At 55.5% G+C, this 13,625-nt stretch overlaps 1 protein-coding gene across 2 annotated transcripts; it reads right to left on the reverse strand.

Annotated features, from left to right (window-relative positions):
* Nucleotides 1-5,363: 5,363 nt before the first annotated feature.
* Nucleotides 5,364-11,965, reverse strand: MYC (MYC proto-oncogene, bHLH transcription factor). Of its 2 annotated transcripts, none has more exons than XM_077351501.1 (3): nucleotides 11,762-11,965; nucleotides 9,588-10,347; nucleotides 5,364-6,618 (listed from the first exon to the last, which is right to left on the reverse strand). In XM_077351501.1, exons 2-3 carry the CDS (start codon nucleotides 10,327-10,329, stop codon nucleotides 6,062-6,064), a joined length of 1,299 nt encoding a protein of 432 aa, XP_077207616.1. In that variant the 5' UTR covers nucleotides 10,330-10,347; nucleotides 11,762-11,965; the 3' UTR covers nucleotides 5,364-6,061. The 2 variants fall into 2 exon arrangements, with proteins under 2 accessions (XP_077207616.1, XP_077207617.1); XM_077351502.1 differs by lacking the exon at nucleotides 11,762-11,965 and adding an exon at nucleotides 10,476-10,677.
* Between the last annotated feature and the right edge of the window lie 1,660 nt (nucleotides 11,966-13,625).

The following is a 13,625-nucleotide window of genomic DNA, read 5'->3' on the forward strand; positions in this document are numbered from 1 at the left end:
ATATATTGTGTTTTTCTACTCAGGTTTTTGTTTGAATGCAGGTTTGTCACAAGTCTTGAGCCCTTAAGAGTAGAGAAGGCCAAACATCATTTACTTTAGTACTGATGATATAAACACATACAAAGTGTAATGATTGTAAGGCCAGATAAGGGTCTGGGAGACCTGAGTTCAAAACTCCATATCAATGTTTTCAACCTTTTGATTTTGGAGGAGCTCCTGAAATGATTTTTCAGGCTTCGAGGAGCCCCGGAAGTGATATCAGCTGGCCACACCTCCATATGCCCGGAAGTGACATCACTACCCTTAGACCTCCTTTCAGCTAAACATCCGGAAGAAGACAACTGTAAGCCGCTTTGAGACTCCTTCAGGTAGAGAAAAACAGCATATAAGAACCAATTCTTCTTCTTCTCCAGTAATCTCAGGGCTCTCTCAGCCTCACCTCCCTCACAGGGTGTCTGTTGTAGGGAGAGGAAAGGGAAGGCGACTGGAAGCTGCTTTGAAACTCCTGGTATAGAAAAGCAGCATACAAGAACTAACTCTTCTTCATTTTTAAAATAAATATAAAATAAGCTTGACACCCCCACCCCTGCACAGAAACCATCAAAACAGGCATAAAGAAATTCACCTTGAAATGAATCATAGAGTTGGAATATAGGCCATCTAGTCCAACCCCCTGCTCAACGCAGATTCAGCCCTAAGCATCCTAAAGCATCCAAGAAAAGTGTGTCTCCAACCTTTGCTTGAAGACTGCCAGTGAGGGGGAGCTCACCACCTCCTTAGGCAGCCTATTCCACTGCTGAACTACTCTGACTGTGAAAAACCAGTCGTGCAAATAACCAGTGCCTCCACAGGGCTGTCAGTCCCGCCCCCCTCTCCCTTTAAAGCCCTCACTCTCGTCTTCCCTGCCCTCTTCTCCAAAACCCACTGGAGAATCCACTCCTAGGTCAGAATTGCCCGGGCGCAAAACCTCTGACTTGTTCCAATTTCTCCAGGGAAAGGGACCAACCATGCTGATCTGAGCTATATTCAGCCGGTGCAAAAGTTCTCTCTGCCTTTCAGGAGAGGAAGCGGGAGGGAGCGTTTTGCCCGGAGTCAAAATTCCTCCCATTGTCACAGGATGACATCAGCCTATCCATCTGGAAACTAAGGGATACCAGATTCCTAAGCCTGCCCTGGGTCTGTCTGGTCCCTTCCCTTCCCTCCTCAATAAAATCAAGGTCAGCGCTGTCTTCTTAGACAGCTGCTGTTTGAGGTCTCAGGCAGAGGCCTTCCGCATTTACAGCCTGCAGGCTTGGAAGCAGCTGGGCCATGCCTGGGTTGCATACAGAGGGGGACAAGGTGGGAGGACAGATTTCAGACCACAGGTGGTAGACATAGGTTTGGAACGCGCCTCCCGAGCTGCAGAAGGAGCTCCCTGTAAACAGCCTGGCTTTTAGCCTGAAGAGCCAGCTTTCTGTTTGCGAGGAGTTGCATTTATGCTGCAGAGGGTCGGTGGCAGAGCACCTGCTTGGCGTGTAGCAAGTCCCAGGTTTGATCCTGGACATTTGGGAAAGGACCAGGCAGTAGGTAATGCGATAGACCTCTGGCTGAGATCTCAAAGCCAGCTTGGTGTAGCGGTTAAGAGCAGTGGCCTGTAATCCGGGGAATGGGGTTGGATTCCCCGTTCCTCCACATGTAGCCAGCTGGGTGACGTTTCTTTGTCTCTTGTTTTACTTAGCCACACTGCAAATCTTCAAGGACTTGAAGGGCTGTCATATAGAGCAGGGGTCGTCAACCTGTGGTCCTCCAGATGTCCATGGACTACAATTCCCATGAGCCCCTGCCAGCATTTGCTGGCAGGGGCTCCTGGGAATTGTAGTCCATGGACATCTGGAGGACCACAGGTTGACTACTGAGTTGTTGTCTGTTGCCCCAGAGAGTCAGACCAGAACCAGTGGGATGAAATTAATTCAAAAGAATTTTCGGCTGAACTTCCGGAAGAAGTTCCTGACAGTGAGAGTGGTTCCTCGGTGGAACAGGCTTCCTCGGGAGGTGGTGGGTTCTCCTCCTTATGAAGCTTTTAAGCAGAGGCTAGGTAGCCCTCTGGCAGAAAAGCTGATTCTGTGAACCTAGGCAGATGGTGAGTGGGTGGGCAGACGGGAATGTGTCTGAGCTGGGCTCTTGTGGCCCTTTCTTGCAGGCCCAGGGAAATGCCAATCACCACTTTGAGATCAGAACGTGCATTTCTTCCAGACCAGGGACACTTTTGGGGGGGGCATCATCTGGGCATGGAATTGGGGTCACTGTGGTTGGGCAGGTAGCTTTGAGTGTCCTGCATTCTGCAGGGGGTTGGACTAGATGACCCTGGAGGTCCCTTCCAACTCCATGATTCTATGAAACCTCTATTTCTTTTAATCGGGGGCAACCTGCTACTTCTCATCTCCCCTTTCTTCCTGTCTGTAAAATGGGCACAACAGTCACCTGTCTCATAAGGCTGTAACCAACACTGGCCTTGAACAGGAAGCCTGCACACAGTACACAACACCTCCCCCACCCCCCAGCTTCAAAGCCACACATGCATCCAACCCATGGAAATGCCTTATTTTCATTCCAGCTGACTTCGAAACCGAGGGAGTGGGGCAGACTCAGGCAACCCTGCACTCACCCAACAGGTTAGTTCTCCCCAAGTATTAATTTATTTGGAATGTACTGCCTCTCTTGTTCAACAAGCTGAACCCATGGGAAAGCAGCCCTATTTAAATGGAGACAGATCCATAAAGGGGGTGGGGAGGAGACGGGAAAGGAAACAAAGGGGAGCTAAATACCAACTAGCTCCTAGGAATACTTTTCCCAGCCTGGCCTCTCTTTGTAAGATAAAAAAAAAGCCTTTCTCAACTTTTTTACCATTCGGAAACCTCCAAAACATTCTTCAGGCTTCGAAAAACCCCAGAAGTGGCGCAATCGTGCAGAATAGGGTTGGGAAGCAGAGCCGTGGACACCCCCCCCCAGGGGCCCCTCCCCTTCCCACCCACCCTAGGCCCATCACTGATATGCTGTAAAGATTAAAGTAACATTCTAGAGCAGGGGTAGTCAAACTGCGGCCCTCCAGATGTCCATGGACTACAATTCCCAGAAGCCCCTGCCAGCGAATGCTGGCAGGGGCTCCTGGGAATTGTAGTCCATGGACATCTGGAGGGCCGCAGTTTGACGACCCCTGTTCTAGAGGCAGCTGCCACTTCCACCCTGGTTTTGTTCCTTCTTGATCCTTCTTTCCCCCCAATGCATATTAAAATTTACCTCTCATCACCTGCGCTCCAGGTTCCTGGGTGGCTATCTTGTTTCTGAACTTCAGTTTCAGAATTCAAATACGCCCACAGGCCCCAAATTTTGGGGGACTCCTGCACCGGCTCAACTTCAGGAAGGACCCAGACATACCTGGCCATCAACCATGGGAAGATGGCATTCATCCCAAGCCTGAAAGAGGTACCTACTGAGGTTGACAGCTGTTCAGGTTAAATCTGTGAACGACCTTGCCTTCAAAGGCTGAACTGGTTGGGAACAATGTGATTCACACCTGTGTAACATGGGGTGGAATCCTGCTGCTCCCCTTGCACTAATGGAAGCAACTTCTGTCCCTTCTGGGGGAAAGGAACTTTGGACAGCAGATCAAATCCAGTTTGCATTACAGGAGCAATTTTGGATTCGGCAACAGTAAACGACTCCCCCAGAAAACCTTGAAAAGCGGCCAACAGCAGGCTCGATTGCACATTGTCCCCCAAGATAGGAATACAACCAGAACTCATCCCAAACGCTGGATCCTTCAGCCCTATAACTTTACAGGCAGCACCTTGCCCTATCAAGAGGAACTTTCCTAACAAAAGCATTGGCTGACAGATCTGCAAGATCTAGGTGCAGAAGTACCATCCAAGTAACAGGTCAGGAATCACTCAATTGATGCCTTTATCACCACTAGAAGGTAAGGCTGGGCTGGAAGCCTTGGCCACCATATACTTCCTCCCTACAAGCATGGAGTATTTTTTTGTATGGACACATGAGCCCTTCATCTAAGACAGGCATGAAACTCTGGGGTTTGAGTTGTGAGGTTTCCCAAATGGGCAGGAGTTTTACAGATTTTAAAAACATTTATCTCGTGATATGACCGTATATTGTCATGTAGACCCACCCGCCCCTCCCAAAATGGCTAGTGATGGGCCTGGAGGGGGTGAGAAGGGGAAGGGTCCTGAGTGGGCATGTCCACAGCTGTGTTTCCTAACCATATTCCGCATGATTGCGCCACTTCTGGGGTTTCTCAAAGCCTGAAGAATGTTTCAGGGGGTTCTCAGTGGTAAAAACATTGAGAGTATAAGGGCACAGATTTAGCACTTCTTAACAAATTTGTTGTAATGCACATAACTCCCGAGGCTCAATTAAAAAGCATGAAATGAATCTACGCTACCAGCCTTGAATCTTGCTTTCCAGGTTCTACCAGAACATTTGGAAAGCTCCTTGGAAGTCCCAGGACCAAAGAAAAACGCGAACACCCACCTGAAGGGCAGGGGAGATCAGTGCTGCTACTGGATTTGCGTTTTCTACTGCTACCAACTGCTACCAACTAACATGCGTTTTTCTACTGCTACCAACTAACACAGCTACCCATCTTGATCTTTAAATATTGAGGGCCAACCTCTTATGATCAGGGGTAAATCCAATTCATTCGGCTATCTATGTTCTTACTGCCCTAATCTGGCTGCTCAGGCCAGCCCAACCCGGTAAGATACAGGAAGTGAAGCAAGGTCAGCCCCGCTTAATACTTAGATGACAGACCACCAAGGAAGGGCAGGGTTGTCGCGCAGAGGCAGGCAATGGACAACCAGCTCAATTTGTAGATCATTGTGACTCCAGCGGCACCTTTAAAACAAGTTTTATCTAAGTTTTTGTGCGAGAGTACATTTCTTCACATAGGCACACAAAAGCCTATTTGATAAAACTTTTGTTGGTCTTAAAAGGGGCCCCTGCACTCAAACTCTTGTTCTGCTGCTTCAGACCAACCTAGTGGACCCATCAGAAATTATCCACCTCCATTTGTGTGTTGCCTTGAAAACTCAATGGCACAGGTGGCCAACCAGTTGCTCTCCAGATGGCTGGCAGGGCCCATGGGAATTGTAGTCCATGCACGTCTGGAGAGCAAGTTTGGCCACCGATGGGGTCACCAAAAGCTGGCTGGGACTTGAGACACAACCACTCCCACCACCATGTCCTTGCCAGATAGGACCTCTGAGCCGCAATGTGCTTACAAGCTTTCGCCAGTCGGCAGTTCTGCGCATGGTTTGGGGAAGCCGTTAAACGCAAAGGCAAAAAGAGCAGTTGATACGAGATCTAGCTGATAAGATTTAAGTCAAATATTTTATTTATATCTAAACTCAAAATAAAATCATTTCTTTAAAAAAAGATGACAAAAAAGTACTTTAAATAAAAATGAGATTTTTTTTTCCGTTTTGTGAAATGTTATGGCACAGAATTGTTGGAGACAGTCATTGGTCTGGTGGCCACAACTTCAACGCAATATTCTGCTTTGCGCTTTGTGTTTTTTTTTTCCTTGCGTTTTTTAAAAGAATTTTTCTATAAAGGATTTTATTAAAGATATTTACATGTCATTAATAGCTGTAAATATATCTACAACAACCAATTTGGGGGGGGGAGAGGAATTACCTTAAGGTGGGAAGAAACACTTTAAATACAAAAAAAGGCGGAAAATAAAAGGGCAAAAAAAAAAAAGACAAAAAAAAAAAGAGTTTGTCCCTCAAACATGAAGAGATATCTGCCTGCCCACCCCCGTCTACCCAAAATTTGTTCTGAGCAGTTTGAGGTTCTGGCTGGCCACTTCGTCAAGGTCAAGCCAAGGTTGTGTAGTTGTAGGGCATGCAAAAACAGGTTTCATGAAATCATTCAGTTCACTGGGACTTGTTATTGTTCTCTTTCTCATCACATTGGCCCTCATTCCGCAGTCTCATTCCGCAGTCTATGCGATAACCCCCAGCAACGTCCATGGGAATTATTCTTTTTTTTTCCGTTTTGTCCCTTTTCAAACACAAGAGTTCCTTAGCTGCTGAAGCTTGCTTTTCAGCTGTTCTCGCCGCCTCCGCAATTGTTCCTTTTCGGCTATCAGTCTGTGCTCGTCCGTCTGGATGGACAGGACGTATTCCGTGGCCTTTTTGAGGATGACCACCTTCGGGGCCTTCTCGTTGTTGGCCACCTCGGGGATCTGGTCGCGCAAGGCGAAGAAGCTCAGCTTGAGCTCGTTCCGCCTCTGGCGCTCCAGGACGTTGTGCGTTCGCCGCTTGTCGTTCTCCTCAGAGTCTGACGTGCGCGGGCTGGAGCATTTCCGGTTGTTGCTGATCTGCTTGAGAACCCGGCCGCTGTCCAGCTTTAACCTTTTGGCTGAGGGGTACACGACCCGGGTGGAGGGAGGCGCGGCGTAGTTGTGCTGGTGGATGGGGACGTGACACCTCTTGAGGACTAGTGGACTGTGAGGGGGCTTGCTGTGCGAACTGGACTCTGATTTTTTGGAGGAGGGTTGCCGTTTCTCCACCGTCACCACATCGATTTCCTCTTCTTCCTCCTCTTGTTCTTCCTCCTCTTCTGTAAAAAAAAACAAACAAACAGACGGGTTAAAAACAACAACCACCACCGCCCTTGGCTTCTTCCCCTCCATGCTACACACACAGTGCCTTTTAAAATTGCCTTTAAGTGGATGTTTATTTACAGTTGCACAAAGGGGACACGCTGACCCGAAAGCCCGATTGAAAATATTGTGTAACCTGGCTCCTGAATGCTGAACTTCTCCAAGGGGAGGAGGCCCGTAAGGGTTACGCAACAGAATCAGTTACAACCACACTTTTGCTCTAAGGCTCCGTGAAGTGCTGTTAAACTGACTCCCGCCTTCCCTTCCAGATCTCCAGATGTTGAAATCGCAAGTTGCATAACTCCCAACAGCCAGACATACCGGGACAAGGGCATGCGTGGGCCACCTGGGGAACCCCGCTTGGCTGTGGGAATCTGGGGTTCAAATGCCATCAGGGGTAGTCAACCTGTGGTCCTCCAGATGTTCACGGACTACAATTCCCATGAGCCCCTGCCAGCATTTGCTGGCAGGGGCTCATGGGAATTGTAGTCCATGAACATCTGGAGGACCACAGGTTGGCTACCACTGGTCCACCTGACTTGGGGCTGGCCACCAATCCTAGCCAGGTCTACCTCACAGGGTTGTTTGAGGACAGCCTGGAGCATGAAGCAGTGATCGGCTTCGGGAAAGTTTGAGATAGAAGCACGGAAGCTACACAGATGGTAGTTGGTATCTATAAAAGGGTATTGGGGTGCCGTCCCACACGGCACCCCAATACCCTTTTATAGTGTGCAAACACAACTAATTTATTCACTTTGCTTGTTTTAGTTATTCATTCAATTTATACTCTGCCTTTCTCCCTAAGGGGTTTATGCGATTCCCCTCTCTTCCATCTTGCCCTGGCGACAACCCTGCGAGATAGGCTGAGAGAGAATACAACTTGCCCAGGGTCCCTCGGCAAGCTTCCACGGAATGAGTGGGTATTCGAACTCGGGTCCCCCCAGATACTAGTCGGACACCAACCACTGCACCCGACTCTCATGCCAGCTGGAAGGAACTACGGCTAACAAAACAGCTCCTGGCCAGGCCGGCAATTCACCCCGGCTCACCCGTTAGGACTTGGTTAAGTGAGCCGATCCCATGGGGGAAAACTGAACCAGGTCAGGCAGGCAGGACTATGCAAATGCTCAACATGCAGAGCGCATTTGGGCTGCAGGAGCTACACCCAGGGATTGCGCAATATGGTGCGCCTTTCTTTTAAGAATGCCTTTAGGGAATAGTCTCCCCCCCCCCCTCCACCCCCCCAGCGAGATCGCTTGGCAAGATCTGTAGAAGGCAGGCCTTGTTGTGGGATGAAGTTTAGCTTACCTGAGAAAATGTCTTGAGAAAAGCACACACACACACACACACCAGCCTGCTTGCTAGCCCCGCCTTCCCGAACCCCCTGCAGTTATTAAATGCTTTCCCAGTGGCTGGGCAGGAAGTCCAAAGGGGAGGCAGGCAGGACGGGTCAGGAGTTTTAAATTTACAGTGGCTTGACCCCGCCTTCTCCCGCACGACAGCAAAGTAGGGTCTCTCCCCTTCCCTCCCTCCCTCCCTGAACGCATTTTTCCAAGAAGCCTGCTTCGTGGGAAGCCTGGCCGTGGCAGGCGCAAACGTGGCATTTTTATAAAAAGCACACATATGTCAACAGGGAGGAGAGACATTTCAAGGCACTGAAATATTTGGGGCTGGGGGGGAGGGAGAGGAGACAGACAAGTCTCTCTCCTCACACCAGCCAACACGTGATTTAAGGCAGGGGTAGTCAACCTGTGGTCCTCCAGATGTTCATGGACTACAATTCCCGTGAGCCCCTGCCAGCAACTGCTGGCAGGGGCTCATGGGATTTGTAGTCCATGAACATCTGGAGGACCACAGGTTGACTACCCTTGATTTAAGGAACCCCAAGGTATTCCCCTCACCCCCCCCCCAGGAGTCAGCCCATGAATATTGAGCAAGTGACTCCCTTTCTCCCTGCTTAAACTTGCTGACCTTGATCCAAAGCAAAAATTATACCTTAAAGCAGGGGTAGTCAAACTGTGGCCCTCCAGATGTCCATGGACTACAATTCCCATGAGCGTTTGCTGGCAGGGGCTGGTGGGAATTGTAGTCCACGGACATCTGGAGGGCTGCAGTTTGACTACCCCCTGCCTTTGAGGCTCACAACCAGGTGAAGACCAGTATGCCCCTCCCCCATGGGGGGGTCTTAGTTGCAGGGACTGCTACATCTAAGTGAGGGTTCTTGCTCCCACTCCCTCTCCCTCCCGTTCGGGACAGGCTGTGGTATCTGACAGTGGTTCATGGGCCTCGGTCTTCCCATCTGTGCAGTGGGAACAGGGGGGACCGCACTGCCTTCCAGCACAGAGTGTCTGACAAAGCCAGACAAACCCTTCCGTTTGGGAAGCAGCGAGGGAATCCCGTGAGGAGCAAACAGCTCCCTGCCCACCTCAAACAACCTGCCCCAAATGTCCCAGCATAACCCTCACCTTAACCTGCAGGCTGTAATTCATTAATAGTCCTGTGTTTGTAAAGAAGACTTGACCAACGCCCTCCCTGTGGTCTGTATATACTTTATACACACCACTTACTTTCAAACTTTGCCCAAACAGCCAACCTTAAAGGGGCTACTTGCCAGGGACTTAAATCCCCATTGTTGGCTGACCTTGGATTGCACTGAACAAAACCTGCACACCCACCAGGCCTAATTCCCAGCAAGCACTCTCTGGAGGGCGCTACCAGTCACACTACGGCCCAGATGGTACGGGGCTGAAGACTGTCAGACTAGGAAGACCTGGGTTCGAATCCCTTGCTGGGTGAACTTGGGCACAGCCAACCCCCCCCCTCACACCCAGATACCAACCACTCAAACAAGCCCATTGACAAGTCTCCCAAAGGAAGCAGGATGGCGACCCCCCCCCCCCCCGAAGCACAAGGGGCTTGAACTCACCGGAGTCGCTGCTGCTGCTGCTGGCGCTGGTGGGCGGCGTTTCTTCCCCCAGCGAGGCCGCGACGGCCGGGCTGGCTCCCGGGACGGCCGCCGCGACGGCTTCGACGGGCTTGGGCGCCTTGTCGCCCAGCGGGTAGGGGAAGACGACCGAGGGGTCGATGCACTCGGCGGCCGAGGCGCCCAGGTCGTGCAGGTAGGCGCTACTGCCGGGCGAGGGCGAGGCGGCGGCGGCCGCGATGGCGTTGGCGGGCGCCTGGGGCGGCGGCGGCGAGGCGGGCGGCAGGCTGGCGGTGGCGGCGCCGCGGGCCGCGCCTTCCCGCCGGGTGGCCTGGTAGGAGGCGAGGCGCTCGGAGACCACCTTCTGGAGCTTGGCGGCGGCCGAGACGCCGCTCCACATGCAGTCCTGGATGATGATGGACTTGACGAAGGCCTCGTCGTCCGGGTCGCAGATGAAGCTCTGGTTGACGGCGTCGCTGCCCAGCAGCTCCGTCACCATCTCCAGCTGGTCGGCGTGCGACGGGAAGCAGCCCGAGCGGCGGCTGGGCGAGAGCGGCGGCGTGGGCAGCAGCTCGAACTTTTTCCAGATGTCCTCCGACGGCGCGGGCGGCTGGAGCTCGCAGCCGCGCTGCTGCGCCGCCAGGTAGAAGTTCTCCTCCTCCTCCTCGAAGTAGAAGTAGGGCTGCACCGAGTCATAGTCGTAGTCGTAAGTCCGGCTCGGGAAGTTCGGGACCGTCAAGGGCATGGCGGCGGAGGGCAGGGCCTGAAGGCGGGGGGAGAAAAGGAGGGGCGCACCGATCAGTCCCCGGGGAGACGTGGGGGGAAAGAGCCCCCCTCCTCCTCTCGACGCCGTAGCCCCACCGACAGAATCCGAAAACCCGAAGTAACTACCCCGCTAAGGCGGATCAGACGCTCCCTTAAGGCGGATCAGACGCTCCCTTACGGGGGGAAGGCGCCGCTTTGCCGTCCGACGGCCGCTGACTTCCAGAGGGCGCTGGGCACGGGCGCCTTCTCCCGCTCGCTCCGGCGCAACATCGCCAGGGCTTCCTGGACAGCCTCCGAAGCAGACACTAAACCAGCGCCGAGCTGCCGAACCGAGGCTACCTCGAGGGGGCTGAAACCGCACTCGGGGCGCCGGATCCGCAGTTGGCGGCCCGGAGGAGGGCCGGCGAGCCCCGCTGGCGTCGCCCCGCCCGCCTCCCGCGGCTCCCAAAGCCCTTCCCCTCGAGCGCAGCCCCGCCTCCGGGTCCGGTTGCAAAGCCCGCCGCACTCCGCGCCGCTCTCCGGCGAGGCGCCGCTCCCGCCCGGCCGCTCCTCTTCGGGACGGGGGCCCAGCCGCAGCCCTCCCCTCCCCGTCGCCTCTCGGCAAACCAGCGCCGCCGCTGGGGAAAGGGAACGCCCCACTGTGGGGGGCATCAAGGAACGGCCCCCCTCCCCGGGCAGCGCAGCCCAGCGCAAACCTCGACAGCGCGCAAAACGCCCCCAACTGCGCCTCCTTGACCACCCCCTGCCGCCGACATACGGTCACGGAGCTCGCCGGCAGCTCCACTTGCCACCCGCCACGACCCGGGATTCGAACCCGCGACGCCGCGGGAGCCTCCTTCCAACAGAGCCGCTTCCGCGCCGCCTTCCCCTCTGGCTGACAGCCCCGGCGAGGTAGTAAGTCCGGTCCTCCAGCCCTTCGCCCCATTCGAGGCTCCAGGGCGGGCGTCTCCGGGGCTTGCGAGCCGTCCCTTCCCCACCGGCCTCCGCAGACGCCTCCCCGTTTCGCCCCGCCGTCCGCAGCTTCTCATTCCGCAACGCGCAACCAGGCACCGGGAAACCGGAGCGACCCCCAGCCCGAGCCCCAATCCGCTCCCACGCCTTCCGCGGAGGCCACCCGCAAGGTCCGGCGCCCCCCCCCCTTCCAAGGGGCAGCCAGTCGCGGAGAAGCCGGCGGCGAGGGTCCCCTTCCCGGCGCCCGCCAGGAGCCCCGCGGTGCAAAGGCAGCGTGCCGGCAGCTACTCCGTGCCGGCAGCCTCTCCGCCGCCGCCGCCCCTTCCGAGCCCACCGCCTTTCAAAGGAGGGCGCCTCTTCCGCGGACCCGGTCCGGCCAACGCGCTTGTTCCCTCCCGAAGGCAGAAGCCGCCCGGCCGGCGAGCGGGAGAGACGCCCCGAAGAGACAAGCCGGGACTTACCGGTTCCGTCCAGGGGCCGGCGAGGCAAGCCAGCGGGTCGGTGCGGAGCGACGAAGCCAGCCGAGGAAGGAAGGAAGGATCCCGCTGGAGAGTCGCCCGAGAATAAACCCAGCCCGCACTCGCTTCTTGCGCCGGGCTCGCTTCTCCCCGCCGCGAAATATTCCTGTAAGTCCAAGAGGCTGGCGGAGCAAGGGCGCCCGGGCGCGCTCCGCCTGCAAAAAGCGCCACCGGCTTGCCGCAGGGGGGGTGGGCGGGGTGGGGGAGTGGGCTTTATTTGGGCACTGGGCTTTGGGCTGTCGCCCCCCGGCTCCCGGCTCCCTGCACCGCCAGCTGCCACCGACCCTCCCCTCGGCTCGCGCTCTCCCGCAAAAGTGATGAGTCCCGGCGGCCGGGCGGCCTTTTATAGGCTGCGGCCGGATGGCTCCGCCCCCACCGCCCGTTTCCCGCCAACAGACTCCGGCGGAGCTCTTGCAAAGAGCTGGCGGCTCCGGAGCCAGCAGAGCAGCGCCGCCAAATGCGCCCAAAAAAATGGCAGGCGGAGCCGCGGAGCGCGCCAGCCGGCCCCGACTCCCTCCCCCCCTCCCCGGGGGATTGGCAAGCGGGACTTGCAAGGCGACCGGGGTGGGGGGAAGGTCTGACCGGGGGCTGCACGGGAGGGGAGGGGGAGCGGTGCACTGGGGGGGGGCTCTCCGCAGTGCGTTAAGGCCGGGCGGGGCGGCCGCGGGACGGAGCGCCTGGACTGGACGGCCCTTGCCGGTTTTTACTACAGCCGCGCCTCCACGCAGCGCCGACGGAAGTAAACACATAGTAAAACGCCGGAGTCGGGAGGATACCGGGGGTGCGGGTCTGCCTCTCTGGCAAGCGACGCCCCTTGCTATCTCCCGAGTCGACCATCCTTAGGGGCCCGCTGCTAAGACCCTCACCCCGCCCATGAGACTGGTTTCCAACTGGGAGGAGCAATGCGCCCCCAACCTGGTAGTAGGTTTGGACCTCCGCGTAGGATCAGGTTGTCGGAGAGGTCACGGGCGCGCTCCCCTCCCCCCCATGATATCTTCCCCCTCCCAATTTAAAAGCCACCCCTAAGATAACTGGGGCTTGATTCCGAGTTGACGTGCCAGGGATCCGACTGCGGGGAAAGCGAGGCAGAGAAGGGGGGTGGTCTAGTATCTCCCCCCCCCTTGCGCTTCAGACTGGCTTAATTCCCCGCCAAGAGCGAGTGGCATGAAGGACTCCCCCTCCCGCCCCCATGTACGTTTCCTTGGAAGCGATTGCGGCGAAGGGGCATTTGCACGTTGCATTGGATTGCGACCCAACTGCGTGAGCGGTGTGCAAACTTGCAAGCTACCCAGAACTCTGCAGCAATGTGGCTGTTATTAAAACACGCAGAAAGTGCGCGTCGAGGAAACAGGGGCTTGCATAACATCGAGCCCCGACAGAGGCTTATTTGCAGCATCCCGCCTGCCGAAGAGTTCTGTGGAACTCGGAAGGGTGCACCGAGCGTTGCATTACTGCGGCCACTCCCAGGCAACGGCTCCAGTGGCTCGGGGCGGGCAGCTACACGGGGAGGGTTCTTTCAGGGCTCCTCTCCCCGCGCCCTTGTCCGCTGGCTGGTAGGATCGGGGCGGTGAACGGGTTCACGCTTTACCTCCAGACGCGACTACTACGCAATCCGGTCTCCCGGAGAGGAAGAAGACAGCCCGTCGCTAACGTAGCCCGGAGGCTGCGAACTTTGCCAAGCTCTTACTTCCTCCTTCCCCCTATTTCCTAAAAAATCAATCGCGCCGGTTCGGTTAACTAGCCAGGGAGTTGCGCTCGAACCGGTTCCCGGCGCTCCGCCGAATTAAATGCGGTGACAAATTGAACC

This window comes from Paroedura picta, chromosome 9 (genome assembly GCF_049243985.1).
Source record: "Paroedura picta isolate Pp20150507F chromosome 9, Ppicta_v3.0, whole genome shotgun sequence".
NCBI classification, from domain to species: Eukaryota; Metazoa; Chordata; class Lepidosauria; order Squamata; family Gekkonidae; genus Paroedura; species Paroedura picta.

Bases quoted from the DNA above. Each gene is read 5' to 3' on its own strand.
- MYC (XM_077351501.1), bottom strand. From the start codon at position 10,329: ATGCCCTTGACGGTCCCGAACTTCCCGAGCCGGACTTACGACTACGAC. The intron at 6,619-9,587 runs GTGAGTTCAAGC...TTTTTTTTACAG, and splicing joins CAGCAGCAGCAGCGACTCCG to AAGAGGAGGAAGAACAAGAG.